This window comes from Cibotium barometz, chromosome 20, assembly GCF_041138505.1.
Source record: "Cibotium barometz isolate CiBa-2024 chromosome 20, ASM4113850v1, whole genome shotgun sequence".
Lineage (NCBI taxonomy): Eukaryota > Viridiplantae > Streptophyta > Polypodiopsida > Cyatheales > Cibotiaceae > Cibotium > Cibotium barometz.
In genome coordinates this window covers 26,986,132-27,011,486 of record NC_141065.1, presented here as the reverse complement: position 1 = coordinate 27,011,486, position 25,355 = coordinate 26,986,132, and the positions used below count along the sequence as shown (strand labels likewise).

Sequence of the window (25,355 nt, the reverse complement as noted above, 5' to 3'; positions counted from 1 at the left end):
CCAATCTCATCCATGAGCGACCCCAAAGCAACCCCACCCACCGCTCTGCCCTAACTAAATCTACACCCCACCCATACCTCCACGGGATTACCTACTTCATCCATAGTTGAAACCCTCAGCCTGGAGCTTCTCCACTTCATCAACTGCATTCATGAGCCCCCCATTATCGAGTGATTCCATGAGGGGCCGGAACTCAATGTGGCACCACCGCCAACCACTCAGGAAGAGGCTAGTGAAGAAGATGGGGGAAGGACCCAAGGGTGTCCTTGCTTGTCCATGACCACTAACTCACATACCCACCCAATGAGCCGGATCTCAAATTCCAAGGAAACTTCCATAGCAACCTTGATACTCCCTTTGACATGTCCGAAACCCGTTTCATACTCAACACACCGATTACCTATTTTCCCAAAATGGAAGATCGACGACCCACGACACACGAGTAGGCTAGCATTTTATCGATCCAAGGGATTACACAACCGCAGGTCACATAGGAGTACAATTTGAGTGGTGCATGTCGTATCTCCTCAATGACCACCAAATGTGATGAGAGCACATGGCCACAACCAAGGAAGTCTGCATCGACACCAAGTTTAAGCCGATCAAAAGAAGGTGGTCCTGGCACAAGTTCTTGTGCATGGAAGAAAAAGGACCCGACTACAACTTCCCATACATTGAAGGACCAAAACCAATCACCACCATGGAGAAGCACCATTGATGAAGAACTTTAATGACCTCTACTATACCAAGGTCTCTAACCCTACTATAGTGGCCACATGGCGATTCTTCCAACTCATCATCCTCATTCCTGAGGATGTGTCCAAGAAATGATGGACAAGCAAAGAGCGTCTGGTCTTTGAACTCAATGAAGGTCCCAACTTCCACTAGCACATAGATCTATGGACTTTCCCGCAAGCCCTTGATCACATCCTTCTATGAGTCTGGCGGTATCTTTGGACCAATGTGGGTTGGTATGTATCACCCCCATGCCAAGCTCTGTCAACTAATTTCCAATTGTTTATGGACCCAAAGTCACTACAAAACCCTCATCCAAGGATCCTGCAAAACAAGCTGCGCATGAAAAGAGTCGAAGAAAGCAACGTTGGAGTTTTCACCGGAGGAGTCTCTACACTAGCACACCTTTAGCCCCATGCCCATGCACACATCTACAATATACACGGTCTTTGCATTTAGTAGACACAACTAGCAAGAAAAGGCACCAAAAATCCCAAGTGCCTGCATTAAGCCTAATCATCGGCAGACGTCTCTAGATGGGGGGACATTGGCACACGCAAGCCTCAACCCATGGTACGGCCCATCCCACCATATAGCCATAAGCACCACGACACATAAGTAACGATCACTAGGGAAGGGTCGCTTCTCATAGCGACCCACTACTCTCACTGGACAGATCACAAAGCCTGGTGAGATCACATGTATATTTTGTCTCTCCAAATGTCATTAGACTAGGAATAGGAAGCAACGACCCCTTCCTCCTCTGGTTTCACAAATCCCTTCATCTGAAGAGGCATGCATGTCCCAAAAAAAAAAACCCCAACTACAAGTGTGATACTCATCTAAGAATGTGCCAATGATCCAGTGGTTAAGTATCATTACATCAATCTGTGCAATAGTCGCACAGATGACTCCCGCTGAGATGCTGAAAGACCTTTAAAGTTCTTCTAGTTAGGTACTATCACTGCACATCCCTCCCAGCTTGGCCACTACATATATCCTTCTACACCTGGGGGTCTGACAAGATCATCTCTAATAAGGTCATTCCACATAATTGGTTGCTTGTCAAGCTCATCTACTAAGCTTGGGAGCCTATGATGTGAAAAATTATCCGCATACTACTCCAAGATTGGATGATGAAAGAAACCACTAGGGAGGACGAGATAATCCGCATACTACTCCAATGATCTGCCTCTGAGAAAGTTAAAACATATGATGTATCTCCATTCACCACCACTCTTAGGGACACATCTAAGAATATGGTACATGAAGAAATCATTCGAGGGATGGATACCAACAACTAGCTACTTTACTACAACTCCTTTGTATTTTTTAGCACTAGGCATTGCTAGTTTGGGAAGTCAAAAATCCTACACAAACGCATGTCTTGCCCTCCTTGGCAATGCAATGGGTCCTCCTTGTTTCCACTCTTAGGAGGTGAAATGAGACTTGGATTCACACAATCTCAATCTAGATGGTATATGACATGTTTATGCGAACATCGGGACAAATAAAACCATGCTATGTGATCCACAAAAAAAAGGTCATGCTAAAGGTGCATCTGTGTGAAGGTATATAATTGGAGTGTGTAGGCAAACAAGTTAACCTCTTGTTGAGAGATGAAAAAGTACATCTAGACTGTTTTACCCAATTGCAATCCACATGGCATGTGACATATTTATGCAAAAATCAAGACCTTTGAATAAAGCCATGCTTGTGACCCACAAAAAAGGGGTCTTGGTAATGGTGCACCTTTGAGGTATCTCTGAAGGTACATAATATGAGTGTAGGCAAACGTGAGCTTTTTAACCTCTTGATGAGTGAGATGAAAATGATGAGAGAGATGAAGAAAAAGCACATCCAGACTGTACTCATAAGGTGGCAATGGTCCATGTGAAGCCCCTGTGAAAGAAACCATGGAGTGACCCTAGCATACCATACCACGTCATGTCCCTACTCCGATAGTCATTGAGAGAACTCCAATGCAATCCTCGTGTGGGTCTATCTCTTGTGCAAAATGTAGATGCAGTATATGAATGTCACTCTTTAAACAAGTGTATCTACCACAGAGAGTTACTCCAAACTATGCTAGTATGATGGGATTTAGTATGGATGGTTTACTTGGTTGTTGTCTTAAGTCTCTCAATCCTTCGCCAAGATCTAATCCCCAAAATGAAGCCCTATACATCACCACAAAGTACAACAGAGCCACATCCTAGTACCGGGTTCTTCAAATTGTGCCTAAAAGCATTTTCTCTAGAGGACAACCTATCTCCTAGTCAACTTCGTGAGCGCATAGCAAAAATCAGGCCAATAAAGGTAACTCCCCTGTAAACATAGAATGAAACTATCTCCACATAATCCCCTACATGTATAAAATGATGTCTAGATACCATTGGGTTTGGCATATTAGAGAGTTTTGCCGAATTCTTGTTCCTTTCAATTTCCTTCAAGCATCATTTCAACCCCTCTACTAAATCCAAGATGAGCACTATATCATTCCCGTACAACAAGATAGGACCAATGAATCTACCAATGGAGTGCCTACGCCATCCAATCTCTCAATAAAGTCAGACAACTCATCTATGTAAAACCCAAACAGAATCGGAAAGAGATAAAGAATATGAATATACATATATTAACGTCTTCAAAAGACCCAAAGGGTCTATGAGACCAAAAAGGTAGTACAATGTATCCATGATGAATATTAACCATGGAAAAGAAGAAACTGTGTGAAACCAGCTACATAAGCAAAAGTATCCATGTGATGCTACATGGTGACAATGTATACAGTGATACCATCCTCCTCCAAATCCCAACGCAAAGCAGCCATAACATCTCCCCTCTGTGATGGGAGATTTCCATGTCGTCCAAGGAGAAATTGGATCTACAGCTGCCGGGTGGAAGGATGAGGCCTCTGAGATCTGGGGCGTCTAGCTCTCAGAAGAGATCGGACACGCTCTCAGTAGTGACACCCCGTGTGTGTTGGGCCAGCCTTGTCAGCTGTCAAGGATGTGGCTGGTCCTGCTGCTCCTGTCGAGCCACGATAGTTGGTGGTTGTGACCCAAAGAAATCTATGATGGAGGTCTGGGAGGCACCTCGCTGACAGTCTTATATGAGAGAGAAAGAAAAGAAAATAAAGTCATATTAACGTCCACGGAATGCCTTGAAGGCATATGGGACCAAAAACCGGTACCTCACAGTCATTACAATGCACTTCGGGGTGCACTTAGGCACAAGCAAAAGATTAATGAAAGCCCTAGGATGATAAACAACTATCTATGATACAAAAAATGCCAATGGCACATTAGAATGCTAGTCAATTGGGTTTAGGCTTACAGAAGTCCTCGATTATTGCCCTTCTGTCGCGGTAGACTGCCCACTTTCCAGCTTGGCGGCCTGCTCGCGGAGAGAGAGAGAGAGAAATCTATTAACGCCTTCAAAAGTCCTAAGGGTCTATGAGATCAAAAGTGTTACAATGTGTCCATGAAAAGACAGTCATGGAAAAAACATAATTAAACACCCAACTAAAGCTGAGAGAAAGACACAACAGCCCTGTAAGTGCTAGTGGTAAAACGATAGTGTGTGGGGATCAAAGTCGGTCCTCCACACCTTGACTATATAGAGGCTCTCCATATCCACTGCATGTGGAGATCTCTCCTATCTGAGAGAGATCTCCAGCTGTTGGGTGGAGCATCTCCTCAGACCAGTGGGTCCCCGGCACCTAGCTCCCTGCACCTGGAGAAAGAGAGAGTGATATCAATGTCTCATGAAAGCCTACGAGGGTCTATGAGATCAATGTAATATGTCAAGAGCATACACGTTGGCACGAAAATGTTAAAATACTAACTGACCACCTCATCATAGAAGCTGAAAATGGTTGACTCTAAAAGCTAGATATAAGGGTGGCATGATACAAACGCACAATCTGTTGTGAGAGGACGGGTGCATCCTGATGCCTCGTGGCTCCCTGTCTTGTGTTTGTCTAATGTCGCCTGGTGCAGGGCCTCAGACATCTGGTCTCTATTACCATCCTTGCTTGCTCCCATCTGTAGAAACAACTCCAGGGCACATCCGGCGAGAGAAAGAAAGAAAGAAAGTCATATTAACGTCCGCGGAATGCCTTGAAGGCATATGGGACCAAAAGACATGACATTACAATCATTACAATATCAATGATTCGCCACTGCTGCTGTTAACAAAAATCTTTTACAATATACTCATCTCTATTTCCTGAATTTGTGAGGGAAATTAAACCCACAAGAGAGGGAGAAAGAGAGAGACTGACAATATCAATGATTCGCAACTGCTGCTGTTAACAAAAATCTTTTACAATATACTCATCTCTATTTCCTGAATTTGTGAGGGAGATTAAACCCACAACTATAACAACAGTCTCTTTTCCCCATTAAGATGCATTATTTACTGATACAAAAAAGCACTTGCTATGGATCTACAAACTAGCTTCTAGCTTGCAGTGTGCCTGCTGCCATCCTCAGATATAACCGCTCTCAGTAACTGTGACAAATGCAAATGTGTGGGCCACCTTTTATTTCATTTTTTACAGAGAATTAGCCACTAAAAAATATGTATCTACAAGATCGACGACATCCCCACCCCACAGTGACCATCTCAGACAGCATTTAAGAGATCCTGCTGGTTTGATTCCTTCCAAACAGCATAGCATTTCCTTGTCAACATTACAAGCTACCATTCTCTTCATCTGAAAGCTCTGTGGGTGCCTCCTGAGGAGGGCCATTGGCTATGGTTGGACGAACTAAAGCTGATCGAGATGCTGGGGCAGGAAGCGCATATGTCAAAGCCCCAGATGAGCCCTCTATAAGACCTGCAACCCCTGCTGCAGCAGACTGTGCATTTGTTGGAAGAAAGAGATCATGCCTCTGATCCTTGTAAGCACTCCAAACCTGTGAAGAAAACACAATGAGCAGTAACTTCATCAACACGCCTTGGTTGTTCAAAACCCTCAAATCTAGCACAAAAGATGCATGTATACATACATCAGATGCATTCAAAATGTCTTGAACTTTCGCTGAATGAGCACCTTCGCTGGCAAAAGCATGCAAGACCTGCAAAAAGAAATCTTAGTTACACATTCAACAGAAGGTACAGAGAGGCTTCTACAGAGAGTACACCAGACAGTATTCAGCATTCCTAACCTCAACTGCCAATACTCTTCCGACAGAAGCTTCAGATTCATTCCACTTCATCTGTGCACACAGACCATTTGTGCCTCCCGCTCGCCAATCAAGAAGTCCCAGAAGCACCTGCACTAAGCCCGCCCTGCAAAACGCACATTGGCCATCAGGAAGCTGTGGACTATGGTCATAGCTTCTCTGTTTCACTTACTAATCAGTGGTTAGGAACCTGGCATAATGTAAATGCAAAGGCCAATCAACTCACTTTAACCCTTGTGCAACCAGAGCATCCCTTGCACGATTTCCTGCAACCACCACCCTCTTCAAGGTCTCTAGAGCAAGGACACTGCCACCTTGCCATCCTATGGCTTTCATCAACAGTGGTACTACCTGTATACATGGAGAAAATCAGTCTAACAAAAGATGAGGCAGTTAAGAAGAAGTTATACACAGAAACTGATTAAGTTACCTGGGGAGAACCTACTCCGGTGGTTGCCATGGCTTCAGCACAAGTGGTGCTCGCAGCGAGCTGATGCAAGACTCGCAAACAGCTTAACCGCACCCTCTCTTGAGGGGTTTGATTGCCTGATATTCCTCCGGCATCCTCTGTTGTCAATAATTCCTCTGCACTTGCTCCAGCACAAGCTACTTCCCCTGAAGACATAGTTTCCCTCCTGCTTTCATTTTCCGTTGATGCAACAAGCTTCGGAATATATCCTAAATGACCTACATGATCAGCTAATGATGGATGCACCCTCAATAGAGACACAAGGGCTGCAGACAAGAGCAGTGGGAGCTCAGGATCTGTAAGCACAGTTCCTTTAGCATGAGTTGCTGCCACTGCAGAGACGTACTGGTCAAGAAGGCCCTCAAGGAAACGCTTGGGATTTCGCAGAGGGAATTTTGGATCTTTGAGAAACAATCTTACATAGACACCACCAACCTGCAAGGCATAGTTTTTCAATTATTTAATATCAGACAACCGGCATGTATGGAGCTGCATTGTGAGCATGCACACACCTCAGAAGCAATAATCAAATGTTCCTGCTTCTGGAAAGATAAGTTGGGTGATTCTACCTGTGGTTCATCACGCATCTCCTGCTGACCAGATGCCTGTTCGGGTAAATCCCATTCAACTATACTTCCCTTCACTTGCTCCTGATAAAGATTAGACGCCATGGTAGAGACCTGTGCACTGAGAGATGCTGCCATAGCCGGACTCCAGACAAGCTCTGGTGTTTCTGTGGTCTGTTCAAGAGCTGCAACTACAGCATCCCCTGGCCCATCACGAATAGCAGACACAAGACCATCTGGAAGATACCTGGCAAGAGTTATTGCCACCCTAGGACCATGCATTGGCTGCCCAACAAGCTTTCCCAAAAGAGATGCAGCAGCTGCTCGTTGCTGAAGAGGGACCTCCTCTACAAAACACATAAAGCAAGGCTTCAACAAGCATATTCAATAATCTAAAAGCTATAAAATCGCATAGACGACAGGAATGCACCTTGCATGGGCAATAGAAGCTGAAGTATGTAAACAAATCCTCCATGCTTTGCCGTGACCCAAGCCAGCTCCGAAGTACTTGCTAAGGCAGACAGAACCCTTAGAGCCCCTGGCCTGCAAATAGGCGCACTATGTAAAAGCTTAAGCAGAAGAAGTAGGCTCGAACGATCAGCCACCATAGCCTCGACACTGGGTGCATACGTTGTCAAGAGAGAGAAAACATTCAAACACAACTGTGGCACTTCCCCACTTGAAGCTTTTGTGTCCACGAGGCATTCAAATAGTGGTATCAAGTGCTCTTTAGTACTGAAGGCTGAAGCCAGGCTCGGAGTGGCGGTAAGTAGATTCTGCAGTCAAATTTGTCCATACAGAATTCAGATACATTTTGAAAGCAAACGAAAGCTGCTCAAAACACACTTGAAGGTAATTAGCGTACCTGAAGTGCTGTAAGTCCAGTTGTAAGGTCCCTCAAAATAACCTCTTCATGTGACATCTTCTCATCAGGGTGCTTACCAGGTGAGTCTTTGATTGCTTCCTCCACTTCTGGTCCACATCCATCACTGTGATCATCTGCCTCTGATAATGGCTCAGAAGAAAACTCTGGTTCAGTGGGCGGCTCCAAGCCTGGTGACAATTTTGCCGTATGGAGCTTCTTCCTCTCATCAACTAACTTCCAAATGAATTGCAACAAAGAGTCACAAAAGAACTCAGGCTTGCTGAGTTCATAATCAGGCTGCTCATTGTAAACACGTAGGTATACTTCACCTACATGCAACTCTTTGGCAAGGGATTTATATCTGAACAACTGTGCCTCTTTCATTTCATATGAGCCATCTTGACACTGAGATGCGCGCTGCTTATCCACAAACTTGAGAAGTTCACCCCTAGTTGATGAGTTCCATATGATCTAAGAGATCATAAAAGGCATCAACATGTCAACACTAGCAGAACAATCAGATCTACTATGCAATCGAGACCATCAAGCCTCCATATGATGTTTCGATGCAATGAAAAAAAACCTACCTCTGGTGATTCCAAATTGGCATTGAGGTTGCATAAAAGCTCCTTTAAAGATTCAGGGGTCAGCATGGCTGCTAGCTTTGGAGTTAGCAGGGCCTTCAAAGAATTAGAAGCAGTGTCATTGTACGGTGTAGAAAAATTTTCTGTTTGAGATCCTCGCAACCGACTAAAAGCCTGTGCTGCAAGGAATGCATGCATGTTCTTGGAAATCTGCACTCGGCTGCCTACTCCATGAGGCTCACTTGACCCACTTTCTTCTGCCGTCAAATCATACTGCAAAAGAAGAGGAAGAAGATACCTAGGAAGACGTACAAAAACCAATGATTGGTTATTACAGGTCCTGCTAGTGTAGACTAACTGTCTAAGATCTGATATGCTAAGACTGCACACAAATGCACATGCTACTTACCATATTACACCAGCCTTCAGCATGCAGTCTTGCAGCTCCTGCGATGCAGCCACATTACCAATGGTTTGAAGGGCTGAGTCAACTGCCACAGTAGCATGCTCTAGCTCAGAACAATGCACCACATCTTCAACAAATCCAGGACACTGGAGCATTTCTTTCCAAGCGCTTTTGAACTTGCTCAGACCGGAAAATGTGTGCATGACGTTTGTTACAATCTTTGCTGCAGGATCCGTGCCAGGGGTGCTACGTTGGACTACATACATGCACCTTGAGAGTAATGTTGCCAATAAGGACACCCCGCCATCTCGCACCAGTTCCTCACCATTCAGGGAAGAAGAAACACATCTGTTACAGAATCACAAAATTTAAAAAACTGCAAAAGTTATTCAGCACAAGTTCATTTATTTTTCAGGGATTTAATTACTCTTACGTTAGCCATATGAGCTCCGAAGCTGCAACAAGAAGTGGGGCTCTTTCTGGAGAAAGAAAATTGCTATCATCTTTATCAACTGTGATGCAATTGAATAGCATTGGATACCCAGCATACTTGAATGGTTCTAGAACATCTCCATATCTTCTATATAGAATGCATTGACCTTTTAATAGTAGTAGCAACCTCCAAGGCTGAGGCCCTTGGAGACCTTGTAAGGTAGCCTGAGAGTAGAAAAGGCTCACCATTAAACCAACAACCACAAACACTTAGTAAAGAATAAATCTGCATGTAACAAAAACGAGAAACACACAGAAGTTCTCAAACTACACGTTAATCTTCACCCCTGCCAGAGCTAAGTTCCCAAACTACACGTTAATCTCCGCCCCTGCCAGAGCTACCATTTCCCTCCTAACCTCCCCCCTTCCTACTGCATTTTTTATTCTATCTGTGCAAGGTGCTAACACCTTTATGCACACTGAATAAAGATATTGGAACCTTGCAAACAGAGATTAGAATGCCAGCCTTCCTGCACACTTACCTTCCTGTCATCACCCTTGTGTCGCCTCTTGTGACCCACCTGCAAGTGCAAGGCTAACAGCAGCCAAGGCTCGTGAGGGGAGCAGCATGGGCAGCCCGCAACCAGGACTTGTGTGGGAAAGCATGGGCAGCTCGCAGCCAAGGCTTATGTGGGAAGCCCACAGGGCAGGCAGTTTTGAAACAGTGTTGGGTGCCTTAGCATGTGCAGACCAGCCTGACTAAAGGACCAGGAGTAGGGCACCCTTTTAGCCCAGTGTGCACACATTAACTGACTTTTATGAAACTTTGAAGGGCTTGCAAAAGGCTGGCCGACTGGACATGAATTTTCCTAAAAACAGAACCCCCCAGCCCCCCACTTCATTCATCAAGTATCTGCACTCAAGGCTCTTCAAGCATGCAAGCCTACAAGCAACTGGAGAAGCAAGGAGAAGATCTGTTGGCGAGCATTTGCATCTAAAAAACGTCATCTGCATCTTGGACTGATATCAGCAGTTTGAGCACATCTGTACTTTTTGTAGACGTTTTCTGCATGTAATACAAGGATAAGGTTAGGATTGTTGTGCGTGATTGCATTTGCAAGTCTTCTGTTCCATGCCCTGATTAGAACTTTCACAGATCTAGCAGTCTTACAATCGGTATCAAAGCCAAGGATATCCTTTAAAAAATATTTTTTTTTCCCAGGAAAAAGATCCTTCTATTAGTTACCAAGAAAAACAGCCATAATGGCTATGTACAAACTCGGCTCCACATGGGGAGCAAGAGTCAAGAAGCATAAAAGGAGGGAGGATACTCTTCTCCTCCGGCTGGCCGCTCTAGGAGGAGAAGGCTATCTCATACAATGGGGAGAAGGGGAAACAACCATACAAATGGTCTATAGTGCCAAGTGGGCTCACCACTACTGTCACAGTGAGAAAGGGCCATGACACTAGATCCTCAAGAAAGCCTCTCCTGGAGCTTCCGTCTGAGGCACCTTGAAGCTTCCCCCACAGTCCACGGAGGGTCTGAATGATATTGAGCCAAATGCTCCGGATGGACTCAGTTAACGGTGACCCCATTACAGGGTGAGTGTGCCTTCGATGGCTTCACTGCATCGAGCTCTCTAGACATGCCACGCAACAATACTATTGCAAATCTCCCCATCTCTAGCTAGAACCTAGAGTCCAGCTGGGACTGGCACTGCAGAAATACGAAGGTTAGAGACTTGAAGAGCTACTCCCCCACCCTACTCATCACATGACATGGCAGCCGCTGTCTCAATGGCCCAAGCAACTATGCCCCACATAACAGTGTGGGAGGGGGCCTGGTCCATAGTGAAGATGCGGAGAATCCGCTGCCAAATCTGCGAAGCCTTCGGGCAATCCCAAAGACAATGACGCTGGGACTCCTGGGGATGGCCAGTGGCCACACCTCGAACAAACTGCTGGCCTACCTCCAATGGCAGCCAAGTGACAACCCTACATTGACAATCTCGAGGCCCGCAAGGCTCCAAATTCAGCTTTGGTTGTTGCCGTCAATGCTAGGGAGCGACGCTCATATAGCCTTGCTAGCAAGCCACACGACAACATTGTCCCAATGACAACCAGTTCTTCACTTTCATACAACCCCACCTCAATTCGGATGGAGTTTAGCACCTCCACAAGCTGGAAAACACGTTGACTTCAGAGCCCTCCTAGGTCCAAGCCATTGCCTCCGATTTCTAAGACAGCTTCTCTCTTCCAACCCACCGCCCATGCACCAAAGTCAGGCGCACGAGCAGGTTTCTCAATATAATCAACCTGTTGTGACAGCTCGGGCATACCCTTGACTTCTCCTTCACCATGGATGACCTTAAGCAGGCTATTCACGCATTAGCCTATAGCAAGGTGGAGTTTGGCTTTCTTGGAGGGCATGGACTATGCACTCTTACCTTTATGGAGGGGTGGATACAAAGTATATTGAACGGATGGTATTCACCTTAGGCACATGCACATTAAGTTGCTTGATGAACTTGCATCCAATGTTGTTTTGGAAATGTGTGAACACGTAGGCATTCATCCTTACGCATCAAATGTCTTCATGTTACTGGTTGCTGATCTAGCTACTTGTATTTTGCAGGAGGTTAAGTATTCTTATCACCTAGCAACTTTCAATTTCAACAAATTTTAAAGATATACTAACTTTTAGGATCGAAATCTGATTTAAGAGCTTTCCCCTCATCTTTTGGGAACCGGAGGTCGGAATCAAAATCAAAATCAGAATAGTCGAAAACCCCCAAAGCAAAAAAACAAACAAACAAACTGATGACGTGGTGACGAATATGCTCGCCCATGCCCGCTCAGTAACTTTCCCTTCAGCTGAATGCAAACTCATTTTAGAAGTTTAGTTATCAGCATCTCTTTCTATTTCTTGACAGGGGAAAGTTACTTGTGAAGAACCATGACTTTCTATTTTAACAAAAAAGATTAGACTATCTCTTTCTATTTTGAGGAGAGAACTTTTAAGAAAGTTTCTCATGCACACTCATTAATTCCATCTCTTTCTATTTTCAAAGGGAGATGCACTTTTAGAAACCATCTCTTTCTATTTTCAAGAGGGAGATGCACTTTTAGACTATCTCTTTCTATTTTTTGAAAAGGGAGAAAGAACTTCACTATAAAAGAGGCTAGCTATCCTCATTATACACATGTGAGAGGAGAGGCAAGAACTTCATAATCTTCTATCTCTTTCTCTCAAGTGATTGCTGAAAATTCCGAGTGGTTTGCTTCAAAATTCAGCAGTGATTAAAGTTGGCTAAGTGTGATTAGCAGTGAATAGTTTGTTACCCAACTGCAATGAGTTTCATTGGTATTAGAGAGGTGTTATCTTCCTTACCTTGTTGGTAATTGAAGACAAACCCTGGGAAAAAGCCTTTTGCTGCTAAGAAGATGTCTAACCACATAGAGATATCAAGATCACCGGCTCATTTCAATGAGCCTGTAGAAGTTTCATCTTCAAGAAGAAGAGGTGGTGATGTTGACACAGCAACTAGAGAACATGATGAAGGGCCCCAATCCTCAAGGTCAATAAGCCATATACTTCTCATGCCAATGGTGAAGCAGCGTTCTTTCGTCGACTCAAAGAAATGGAGGAATTATTAACCAATCCAGATCTACAACAAGCGGTGGTATCAAGGAAGGCCATCAACCATTCAAAGGTATCTCATTTTGAAGATTATGTGAAGAAGTCAAAGTAAGGTGATCCTTTGGTGTTTGCAAAGGAATATCTTCATGAGAAGGGAATCATTGGTCCGGATTCATCTTGGCAAGCGGTTTTCTTGGAGCCATGCATCCTAGCTTTCTCTAGTCTACCACCAGCAAAGTCACCAATGATGGTTAAAAAGGCGGGTGTACCGGACATCAAGGAGAAGGAGAAGCAAGAGACTTGCAAGCTAGTGTGAAATAATCATATTATGATAGGAAGGACAGTGACATCACAAAGATCTTAGCTTTCATCAGGGAGTTTGATTTGGCCTTCAAAAATCATAATTATTCTGAAGAATCGAAACTCCATCAGGTAGCTATGCATCTCAAAGAAGTTGCTAGTAATTTGTATCTAACACTTGTTACCAGGAACCTCAATCCAAAAACCTGGGAGGAGTTCAAGGAGATGTTCAAAGCTCAATTCTTGCCCACGGACTTCAACAAGGTGTGCTCAGAGTGGGACAAGTTGGATCAGCAAGGAGATAATGTGCAAAAGTACATTAATCGGTTTTGGGATGTTTATCTTAAAGCTGCTTAATACATTGACGTCAGAGATAGTGAAGTCATCCGGAAGTTTTAGGGAGGTTTGAATCCTCTCCTACAGCCCCTTATGCATGTTCCCCTCAAAGACACTTTGAAGAATTGCATGGAGTCTGCATTGAATGCGGAAGCTCGTGACATGAGGTGGATGGTCAAGAGGAAGGGGTCTTCTTAGGAGGAGTCGCACCCAAAGAAGGCGAAGAACCAAGAGAAGCAAGAAAAGAAGCTTTACCCACCCTCCAAATCATCCAATCTTAAAGTTCAAGCTTATTGCATAATTTCACCATCACTCCGATGCTCGGAAGTTTTTGCTCAGAAAATGCTTGTCCCCGATAAGGCAAGTGTTGGAATCCCCAACCAACAGCTGTCTCGATGTTGGCGCGTGTGGTTGGGATCCCTTTCCTTCGCAACAGCTTTTCCTCATGGAGACAATGCTGCACGTCATCTCTCTTTGATGCCTCCAGGGAGACCCCATCCTTTAGTGGGTGGAGTACTCAAGCCATGGCAATGCGGATGGTTGTGAGGAAGACTTGGTGGAATGATGCACATGCACTTGTCAAGACACTCAATCCCATGTATAGTGTCCTTCAACTCACAGATATGGAGGGGACCATTGGGCTCCTCTATGAGTTCATGGACAAGATTAGAGAAGCCCTCGATGCTTGTACATTATTGTCTCTTGAGAGGTATAACTCTTATTCTGTCTCTTGAAGTTAGATAGATCATAGACTAGTTCAGGACCTTGTGAAAGAAACTCGAGTACATGGACACTTTTCCACACCAAGAAGAGGAATAGGCTCTCAACTACATAGTTGGAGAGGCTTGTGTTCTGTCATTGCAACTTGCGATTGATAGAGCAGAAAGGCAACCCAATCCAAGTCAATCATGACAAGATTGATATCACAAAGTGCAATAAGATCCCCAACATCCCTCAAGAGAAGAGAGATATCTATTCCATGTTGTATGAGGAGATTACAACTACATCTCATGGTACACGATCCCAGGCACTTCCTGGAACCAGTGCAACACCAGCAGATCATGAGGATAAGGCGTTTGAGGAGGACTCAGACAGTGGTACTAGTAGTGAGAGTGAGGATTGTGTTATGTCATTGCAACTTGCGATTGATAGAGTAGACAAGCAACCCCATCGAGCCTCGCCAAGTCAATCCTGACAAGATTGATATCACAAAGTGCAAAGAGATCCCCGACATCCCTCAGGAGAAGAGAGATATCTATTCCATGTTGTATGAGGAGATTACAGCTACATCTCATGGTACACGATCCTAGGCACTTACTAGTACCAGTGCAACACCAACAAATCATGAGGATGAGGCATTTGAGGAGGTCTCAGCCAGTGGTACTAGTAGTGAGAGTGAGGATGAGCGTGATGGAAAGGATGATGAGGATGATGGGTAGGAGGACAAGTCTTGAACTCTCATGAGCCTTGAGTCATTTATCTATGTACTTTTTTTGGATTTGGTGGACCGTGGGACATTGTGTGATTGTCATGACTCTTCGGAGTCATCATGATTTATCTTTATTATGATGTTTTTTATCATTGTGTTAAGTGAAGTACTAGACTCTTGGCTGCCCAGTATCATGTATGGAATGTGGATTCTAGAGAGATGAATATAGGCTCTATTTTCAAGCATTGAATCACTGTTTACATTGAATAATAATGAATCCAATGTGTTTTCTCATGAGTCATGTTTTTCAAGTATTCTGCATGCTGAAATAGGCTAAGGCCTAAACACTTATTTCTTGTACTATTGTACATTCTATATATATATATATATATATATATATATATATATATATATATATATACATTTTTGTTTGAAACTTTTTTTTGCCGTTTCAGAAAAATATGAAACTTCTAAAACGTTGCTGAAACCCGTTTCAAATCACGCGTTTCTGAAACTCCTGGTAACTATGTCCATAGCCATGATTATCATCTTCAATCCACCATAGCTAGCTTAAGCGCACTATTGTTCTGACCGGACTACAGGCTTCCTATCACATCTCAAAAGGAGCTCCTCGATTTAGAGCTCACAAATGACACATCAGCCTACCTCTCCGAAGATGTAGAGAATCTCCAAAGGTTTGCTGATGCGGTTGAGATCTTTTGCCGGGCCTCACGCGCACAGATCAGCTGGCACAAGTCATGTGGATTTTGGGTTAGCTCATCCCCTTGGCGACCAATTGAGTCCTTCCAGTGGATTTCGAGAGGTACCCCAGTTCGTTATCTTGGCTGCGAGGTTGGGATTGACATCACCTCAGAGCAGCAACTTGCTTCCCTTCTTCTAAGCATTTCGAAGAAGCTTCTTTACTATAGCACAACCAGGCACACTCACAGCTCGAGTAGCGAACCACGTCCTTCTTGCCACCATGTGGTACATCACCTTTTGCTGGGCCTTCTCCAAGGCATGTATTGGTCAAGTACAATAGTTAATCCACAACTTCCTTTGGGCAAGCAGTGATGTCACACCAACACACGCCAAGGTGACAAGGAGAGTCATAATTGAGCCTCGCCATAGAGGCGGCATGGGCATTATTGATCCTTCTACGCAGATCAAAGTCCTTCTGGGCAAGTTGATCATCAGAGGACTGGTGAGCCCTGGAGGCTGCACTCAAAGTCTTGGCGGTCCCTAGTTCCCGAGCTGGCGATGGATCTTCATAGAGATGAGGATTCACAGCCTTAGCCCAGCAGCCTTAGCCCAGCCTTTGAGGACCGATTCATGGCCAACCTCTTCCGAGCCTCGGACCACAATCGTTTTGCTCTTCACCAGTCTCCCCTAGTCCTAGACGAGAGAGACTTCGACAACCAACACCCATGTCTCCCAAAATCCTTCTCAACCAGACTCCTTCAAAAACATGCTGACTTGTACTCAACTTGTGTGGAAGAAAGTGCCACTATAGGCTGCTTCTCGCTGATCCAGGATGTAATTCCACACCCAATCAAAAAAAATACTTTTTTGCTATCACAATCTCCTCCTCAATCTGAGTCACAAAATCCAGTCAAGGTATCGCCCTATGTGTAAGTGATGCCATACCCAGTAGTGCCTTTGGTGTACTTTAACACCCGCATCTCTAACTTCCAATGGTTCCACCTCATTGAAGGATAGTGTGGACAGAGCCTTCTCCTCCATGTGATGAAGTTGTTCCGCAAACACCACATCGCGGCTAACAATTATCTTCTTTGCCTCTGGGTCGTGTAGTCGGTACCTCTTCAACTCCATATCCATAGTGTACCCCAACACGATGCACATCCTGCTCTTGGAATCCCAATTGGTTCTCGATGAGTCTAGAATGTGCACAAAACAATTACAATCAAATGTCTTGAAATATGCAACTGAAGGTTTCTTACCAGAATAAGCTTCTTGAGGTGTCATGTCCTTCACTGCCTTTATGTGACTCCTGTTAAGGATTTGCACTGCAGTGTTAACTGCCTCAGCCCAAAGGTCATTCCTTTCCCTTTAAGCATAATCCATGATGCCATCTCCACAACCGTGCGCTTCTTGTGCTCTACAACACCATTTTGTTGTGGAGTATGACCAACTAGACAATTTGTATGGACACCAGACAGTTGTGGTTTAGTGGGGCAGACGTGATGCCAAGCAACGGCAGCTAGGCAGACAAGCCCAGACAGCACAGGGCACCCAAGCCAGCCAGGTGTAAATGGGCAGCCTGGGCATTTGTCAGGCAGGCCAGCCAGGGCAGCAGTCGGGTGGCAGGCCCACTAGCCCCCATGGGATCCTATAAATAGGCGCCCCAGCCCCACTCACATCTCATCAAGGTATTCTACAGTTTCCAAAACACAATGGGTGCTAAAACCTTACACCAGGGTTTGGGTGAGGTGCTAAGCTAAGTGCAGGTCTAGTTTCAGACTTCCCACGGAAGCTATGGCTGGGAGGTGAGCTTGCCGACTAGGTACTCTGTTTGAAACTACCTAAATGGCATCTGATTTCAGTACCCAGTCTCACATCAAAAATAATAATAATAATAAGGTCCCATGAACTAATGAATGAACAACATTTTGCAGGCAAAGCTGGTTGTGAGATCCTTGTTGGGCAGCTACGGTATGGCCTGGTAAACCCTGATCTCTAGTTAGCCTGTTTCACATTTACTTTATCGCAAAGATGGCACCTCATGAGTTTTGAACCTTGAGCAATGAGCTGAACCAGAAAGCCTCTAAAATTTTGAATAAGTCCATGAAAACTACAGCATCCACCAGCATGCTCACATTCTTTGTGCAATACAATCTCAGTATACTTAAGATACCTAAACCCCTAGAGATTTGCAAGTCCAATCGAGAACAAAAATGAAAAGGAATGCTCCCAAACCTGCAAACATTCATAAGCTTTTTGAACAGCAACAAATTTCTCCCTTCCTTCTGGATTCTTGTCTGGATGATACTTCATTGCGAGCTTTCGGTACTGCCTCTTCAATGTCTCTTCGTCAACATGACCAACCAGTCGATCTCCATTTTTTCCATCATCCTCAGAAGAGTTAGCATTGTCTCCATTGTACATATCATCTTCTAAAGGTATCTCCAAGATTTTACAGGCTTCCTCCTCAGAAAGATCCATAGGTCTTCTTGTTAGCTCTTCACGCCACATAGTAAGCAAGGACTGGAGAAACTCAACATGCTCCACAATAGGCCATTCAGGAAAACTTATCTCATCGCACAAATTCCGTAGATAGTAACGGTGGCACCACATCTCATCCTGAAGCTCTGGATAAGTGACGGGAGGCATAGGTGCATAGTCATACAAAGAATGACAGTGTTGGGACAACTTCTGAGTGAAATCTCCAAGATGCTTGAGAACCTGCAAAAATAACTGCATTGATTCCCACAACCAACAGAAAGAAAAATACTTAGAAAAGATCATTAAGAAGACAGAAACAAAAACCTGATCAATCAGTCGTTCTGCCCTCATCTTGTGTGTCCATATAATCTCTGGAGTGTCCGAGTCAGCAACCATTGCAGCAGCAAAGGCTGCTGGGCCAGACCTCTCCAACACATATAGAAGGGACTCTGGCAAAAGTCCACCAAGTATGCTACGCTTTGCTAAAGGGAGCGATGAAGATAAAGCTGCTTCAGCCCCTCCGTGAAAAGCTTGGTGGGTATGTGTAGCTGCAAACAGGTTTGCAACAGAATTCAAGTTTGATCCAGCATAAGCTAACAGAAAGTAGAAAGCACCCGTGTTGTATAGACGGGCCATAGCTTTTGGGTTCCTTGTCACCACTGCCTTCAAAAGAGATGCTGCACCCTCCACAATTACTGGCTCTCCTATCAAAATTGCCTGCATATCATAGGAGTACTCGATAAGGCAGCTCATCAATAATAACTACAACTCCAAGGTTAAAACTATGTAAAAGAAGAACCCTTAAGTTCTGACACTCAAAGTTTTCCAGGCCTCTTTCCTTCGCCCAGTGAAATATGAACCAATGTGTCTTTTAAAACCAAGTGATTTGTGTTAGTTTGTGTTACTTTCCTAAGCCTGCCTAAGAGCAGAGCTATGAAGCTCCCATATCCTCTGGGCAACTCTGCAACCCCAAAGACAATGTTGTACAGTCCCAGAGGCAATCGAGCATGTAGGGCAAGCTAAATCTGCACCAAGATAGCCACTGATTAACAAGGAGACCAATCTGGCTCCTTCTGTAAGAGTGTCAAAGTCCATGCCAAAACCTCTTTTGAATCAACGAGAATCCCAAAGCTTACCCAGTGTGGCCTAAGGGCAGGCATCTTTCTGAATCTGTCCAAGTAGTAATTGTTTGGCATTTCTCACAATGTAGCTGAAGAAAGGAAAACTCTTCGAGAGATTGGTTGCATCAATCCATTCCCACTCACCAAGATCCCATGGGAGATGTTTAATGGGACATCCACCATAGAACTATAGGCACCAAGAACCTTGAGTCAGACTCACAGAGAGGAGACCAGTGCCTCCCTAAGTGACCCACAACTCTCACAGGGCAGAGAGCATTTCCAAGAATGAAGTCCCGGGTGTCACATCTCATTAATCTCTAGCCAAGATAGTTTAAAAAATACAATTTCCCTCCTGGTCTTCATCTAACGTACCTAATAACTGCAGCGGTACTAGTCCTAGAAAAAGCACCCAGCCATCTCAGGTGATACTCATCATGAAAGGTGCCAGTGGGCCACTCATGGAGGATACCTGCATCAATCTGCTCAATCAGTTTGTGGTTTCCCCTGAGGTGCTGGGTGGAGGCTTTTTCTGATCCATGGGAAGACTTCAGAGAGTCTTCCAATCCCTAACTGTTGGTGCACATCTCTTCCAATCCCTAACTGTTAGTGTGCATCTCTTCCCTAATGAAATCATTCCACATAATGGGTTGTTTGTCTACCTCATGTTCAGATATATCGGGATCTTCTGTCTCAAGAAGGGTCTCATACTGCTCCAAGCTCTGAAAACAGTTTACATGAGGGGAGACAAAGGTGCTCTACAATCTGCCTCTGTGAAGATAAAACGTATGTTGGGCATCCTGTCTCCACCCCCACAAGGCGTACATCTGGAGATTTGAGAGAGAAAGGAATTCTTCCATGGCTCAGTGCCTCAAAGAAAGCCTCTGACCACTAGCTTGCAAAGCAAGGCTCTGCACTAAATATCTGGATCTGAAATATTCAACCCTCCTTGTGTAGGATGAATCATAGGCTCCCATGCAACTCTGGCTCGCGTATCTATTGTGCCATCCAAACCTGACCAAAGAAAATTGCGGACCAATTGTCACAAAATTCCTTACAGCTTCTATTTTTCTACCGCTCATGTGTGGCATGTGGAGCCTGACATGACATACATGTATGGCTGGTGTAGCCTGACATGGTGTGTCTCTGTGGCATATGGAGCCTGACATACAGTACATGTATGGCTGGTGTAGCCTGACATGAAAGTACATGTGTGGCTTGTGGGGCCTAACATGGTGTACATGTATGGCCATGGAGCCTGACATGATGAAAGTCTCTGGGACTAGCTATCCTGGAGATCTTGTGTATTTATGTTCTAGGAAGGTTCCGGAAGGATCATGAGCCCTGGACATTTTATCGGATACAACTGAGCAGATGGGTGTTTCTTCCAATATAATTGCACTCGTGTGTGCATGACTTTTATTTTATCTTTGGATGACTTGTCTTGTTTGCCTCGACAATGCACTCATGTGTGTGAGCCACACAGGAGGAAGATGAAGATGTTGAGTTGTCCCGGGTTGCTGTGGGAGTGCTATGGGCTGTCCATAGTTGTCCTGCATGTGCTTGATGCCGGGAATGCTCACTTGTGCTGAGAATTGTCATTAAATTCAGATTATGTGATGTATTCTTGTTTTCATATTGTATTGGAAGAAACAGGTGCAGCCAGTGGTGAACCCTGGGCACCCGCATAAGTTGTATTGGAAGCAGACTCCTTTTTGGTAATCTAACCATAGGGGGGGGGGGGGTGTCAGCCCATCTTCTGGCCCCTAGTGTGGTGTACTGTGCAGAGTCGTCATCTTGTTTTATCTGCCATGCATATGTGTATTTTTAGATTTCATGATTGATTAGATTTTCCGTGTTCAGTTGCCCCTTCCGTTTACACCAATCTCCGTAGCTGACCAATGCATCCTTGTGAGAAGCACCAACGGGAGAAGATATACTGGGCTGAGGCAAGCCATGTTCAAAATAGAACACCTTTGATAAAACATATCAAGCATGTGCTCAAACTAGAACACCACTAATAAAACCCTCTGGTTCGCGCCAATATTTGTCACTGCACATCCATCAGCCTTTTACCAAGGCTGACTGCCCCTGCAATCATACCTTCAAGTTCTAAAGTATCACAGAAACCCACGCTTTCAGAGTCTGTACTAAACATGACCTAGCTATCGCCCATGAGTCATATGCTCACCATAATCATAGACCATTCCGACCAAACAAATGGTCTCTTGGTGTCCAAATGCATATAACATTTCCCCACGACCTAATACATCCTCTCTGCTTCTTGACAAACTGAGGACAATCATCACGACTAGGAACCACTCTCAAGCCAACTGTGACTGCCTGAAGTATCCAAAAACTTCAAGTTCCATACAACCACTGTGTCAATGTAACAAGATGCAAAGTGCAAATCTACTAGCATCAACACTCTATCAGGTCAAACTAGTATAGTAAATACGTCTTGGATAATAGCCATAGTAATAGGTTGTATGAATGGCCATCTGCCGCATCAAAGGCTAGTATATTCACCCCATGAACTAGACGTCGAGCAATCCTTAGTTCTAGATAGTATACCATCAGAGGCTAAAACATCTCCCTTGTAACTATTTGGCCTTCCTAGCACTTTATCATATGATGGAACCCTTGCCAAGACACTGGACTGGTGGAAGAAGTCGTAGGGACAGGGACCATAAGGTTTGCACATGGAAAAGCATCAGTTTTGGTCAAAAAGCAAAAAAAGAAGAAGCAAAAAGTCAAATTGAGTTGACCGCGAGCTAGGAGCATCACTGGCAAGAGGGGATAAAGCAAGACCGAAAAGCAAAAGTTACTTTTTCAAAAAGCAACTCTAGGGACAAAAAGTAAGGCCCTAAAGCTGGAAAAGCAAAGCACAACAGTACTTGGGAAAAGTCTAAAGCTGGAAAAGCCAAGCACAAAAGCACTTGGGAAAAGTTGGCCTTATTTGAATAATATTTTATTGTAAAAACTGAAAAAGAGAAAAACAAAGCTAAAAGTAAAACAAAAGCATAGCTAGCTTTTGGGCACAAAACAAGACCCTCACAAGTATAAAACAAGCATGAACCTCTCTCCCTCATCATAACTGAAGCGCAGAATTCTTCGTCGCCCTCCTATTGTTCCAGAGCACTACTGATGTCACCCTATGTCACGTCATCAACCGGCCGTACACTGTACGGATCCGTACAATTCGTACGGAACTGTGTGGCGCTACTGTTCTGCGCCGACTGGCTGCTGTTGTGCTGCAGGATGGATCTGTTCTGGTCCGCACACATCTGTACGGCCAAAAACAACAGCTGTAGGACCTATTTGGGCTGTTTCTACTCCGGATTGGGGGTCTAATCTACTGCTAATCGTCATAAACTTCATCATCTACTCTTATCACTCGTGTACCTCATTTACAAGCTTGGGGTATGTTGGATTTCGTGCATGTGGAGAATTTGTGCTTTTGCTCCAGTTTTGGGCAAACTTCCCCTCCCCCCTTGAATTTGGTACTAGCTCGATGAGGGATCTTGTAGGCCATCCCCGTGGTGTGCTCGACAACGGGATCTCGTGCCTAGACATCGACTACGACATTGGTTTCTATCAGCATATTTGTTTGTTTTTGTATTCATCAATGTATTGATCCTGGCTTGCGAGCCCATGGATTGTTCCTGAATAAATTCCTGAAAGGGGGCGGAGCCTGTTCCCCGCTCAGTGTGTGTCCTGTGCAAAGGTTCTCTAAACCCTACACTCTCCCTCTCTCTATCTTCTCTCTCTATTTTTTTTCTATCTCTTGGATACGTGGTGGAATCTATCATAGCACGCCCCGCTGGGTTTACATCCCTTGACACAATCCTATAAACCCGCACATACCACTAGAATATACCCCATATGTCTTACAAATCCATCACTCCTCAGCTTGCACTCTTCCGAAATCTTACCAAAGGTTGCTAGCAATCTCTTCTGGCATAATACAAACTACATCTTCTCGAGAGAATAAATCTATCTGAGAAACCTACTAATCTCAATATCAACAAAATTTGCTCTGAATCTGAATCTCAAAATACATGTGCGCATGTGAAGATCCTCATAACTATCTTTGCGAAGCAAAGAAGCTTCACGTATTTTTCAGCAGAGCATAACCGCTTTACCCAAAATATAGACCCAATTTGGCGGAGGCCATAGTGCCAATCAGAGTGGGAGAGGCCGACTTGAACACACAAAAAATTCTACGTACTCTAAAGAGTGCAGGAGGAGAGGCAGGAAGACGGGAGGAAAGGAGAAGGGACCCAGAAGGGCAGGAGGGAGGCGGAAGGGCAAAGGGAGGCAGGGAGGCCGGAGGCAGATAGCAGGAAGGCTGGATGAGGAGGCAGTAGACAGGAGGCAAACGGCAGGAAGGGCAGGAGGCAGGAGGCGGGAGGCCGGGATGCAGGAAGTGGGAAGACAGAGATGGCTGCAAGGAGAGAAGAGGGGCACACTCAGGATGCAAATATGATCCGGGTATTTCATGCATTGTTGGTGTGTGCCTTGCAAATATTAACAACCTGCCTACTATACTCATTAAAATTTCTTTGCTACTACAAAAATATGAGCTTCCTTAGTTTTCGGAGTGCATAAGATTTACCTTGAACAACATTAGGCATGCACCATAAAGCTCCTTAAGCGGACCCCGAAAACGAGAAAGCCAAGAAGATAAATTACCTGTGCTACATGTGGAAGACAGCGAGCACTGGACAAAATACGCTTCACCCTTGGAGTTGGAGTTACGAGCTCACCAGCGTCGTCAAGGTCTGAATGGACATCCACCATACTGTGCAAAATCGACAAACCAACCTCCCCCACCTGTTTTTCATCCAATGCAAAAGCAGAGCCATATAACTTTATAACTGCATCAACTAAAGATGTACAAACTAGACATTAGATGGGTAATCTGTGGACAGGATCAGGAAAGCAAGGGAAGACCATTCTATGCAAATAGTAGAAACAGTAAAGGTCATTTGGGAATGGAATATGAAACTGTAGCCAACATCCTATCATCATCTGAAAGTGTTTATTGCACATACCCCATCGCCCCTACAGTAGTGTTCTCAAATCAGGCCTGACATGCATTTCTCCAAAGGGCTCCCTTTCAATTTGGCTTGACTCCTAGTATTTGTGCTTGATGTTTGCATTATGATACACATTTGTGTAAAGTGATCACTCTAGATCAAAAACCATCCTAGTCTGTGAGCGACGCTGTGCTTAAAATCATAATATTGACTGAGATAACTGCAACATACTAAGTTCAGAGCAGCATACCTGTGCTGGTGTGAGCACTGGAATACGAGAAGCTAATGCCCAGCGTAATTCACGAATATCACTCAACTTCTTCCAATCTGTCATGCCTGAAGCCCAGCACTTGGTATTCCAGTCAATCTCCTGCTTTGACCAAGCCCTCCTGATGCCATCTTTTTCCATGGGGCCAACCTGCACTCCATCCTTGTTCAGATAGTGCCACTCTTTCTGCGGCTCCACAAAGGCTGTAGCTGCTATGAGATTTGACTGTAGGGGAATCGAAGTTCTTTCTGCTGTTTCATGTGCTGTAGTCAAAAAATCTACAGCTAGTACACAGCCTCCTACAGAGACACATGCCTCTGCATTGGAAGGCACCTTCATGAGCACCTGTCTCATGTGTCCAAAACAATAATATAAGGAAAAATAGTTGAAGGGCAACCATAGCTTTGGCAGCTTGTTCAATCTCAAGAAACCAAAACCCAATAGCAATACATTGCTGCAAAAGAATTAATATGTTAAACAAAACAAAGCATCTAAGAGGTACATAATCAGGGAAACAAAAGGTCAAACCAGCAAAGAAGTGTTATGCATGATTTGTCAATTCCAACTTCTTACCTAAATAATACAAGATGAAACAGACTTGGATGTAATATTATCACATGGATGCATGGCTCACCACACATGGATGCTGCTAATGAGCTCCCACATCTGATTCGCGTGAATCAAGAGGGGTCCAAGGTGCTGCTGGAACCGCGGCGTCAGTGATCCTGAAATGAATGAGCTGAAGCGCAAGAACCTTGCAATCTTTCTCGTAGAGGACTGTCAAATC

At 44.5% G+C, this 25,355-nt stretch overlaps 1 protein-coding gene and 1 long non-coding RNA gene across 3 annotated transcripts in view; both read right to left on the bottom strand.

Moving 5' to 3' along the window:
- Positions 1-3,659: 3,659 nt before the first annotated feature.
- On the bottom strand, positions 3,660-4,471 carry LOC147627730 (uncharacterized). Of its 2 annotated transcripts, none has more exons than XR_015268326.1 (3): positions 4,348-4,471; positions 4,075-4,134; positions 3,660-3,768 (listed from the first exon to the last, which is right to left on the bottom strand). It is a non-coding gene; the product is annotated as an uncharacterized LOC147627730 (long non-coding RNA). The 2 variants fall into 2 exon arrangements; XR_015268325.1 differs by having other exon boundaries at positions 3,711-3,845.
- Positions 4,472-4,942: 471 nt separating this feature from the next.
- Positions 4,943-25,355, bottom strand: part of GRV2 (DNAJ heat shock N-terminal domain-containing protein) — a 58,359-nt gene continuing 37,946 nt past the window's right edge. Inside the window, exons 10-24 of the mRNA XM_086814675.1 lie at positions 24,551-24,913; positions 23,954-24,094; positions 18,465-18,857; positions 17,895-18,380; positions 9,254-9,477; positions 8,824-9,168; positions 8,418-8,712; positions 7,831-8,301; positions 7,396-7,741; positions 6,969-7,312; positions 6,361-6,834; positions 6,157-6,281; positions 5,913-6,036; positions 5,754-5,822; positions 4,943-5,660 (exon numbers count right to left, since the gene is read on the bottom strand). Coding sequence (XP_086670801.1) covers positions 5,436-5,660; positions 5,754-5,822; positions 5,913-6,036; positions 6,157-6,281; positions 6,361-6,834; positions 6,969-7,312; positions 7,396-7,741; positions 7,831-8,301; positions 8,418-8,712; positions 8,824-9,168; positions 9,254-9,477; positions 17,895-18,380; positions 18,465-18,857; positions 23,954-24,094; positions 24,551-24,913 — 4,425 coding nt within the window. The 3' untranslated portion in view covers positions 4,943-5,435. The remainder of the gene's footprint in view (positions 5,661-5,753; positions 5,823-5,912; positions 6,037-6,156; positions 6,282-6,360; positions 6,835-6,968; positions 7,313-7,395; positions 7,742-7,830; positions 8,302-8,417; positions 8,713-8,823; positions 9,169-9,253; positions 9,478-17,894; positions 18,381-18,464; positions 18,858-23,953; positions 24,095-24,550; positions 24,914-25,355) is intronic.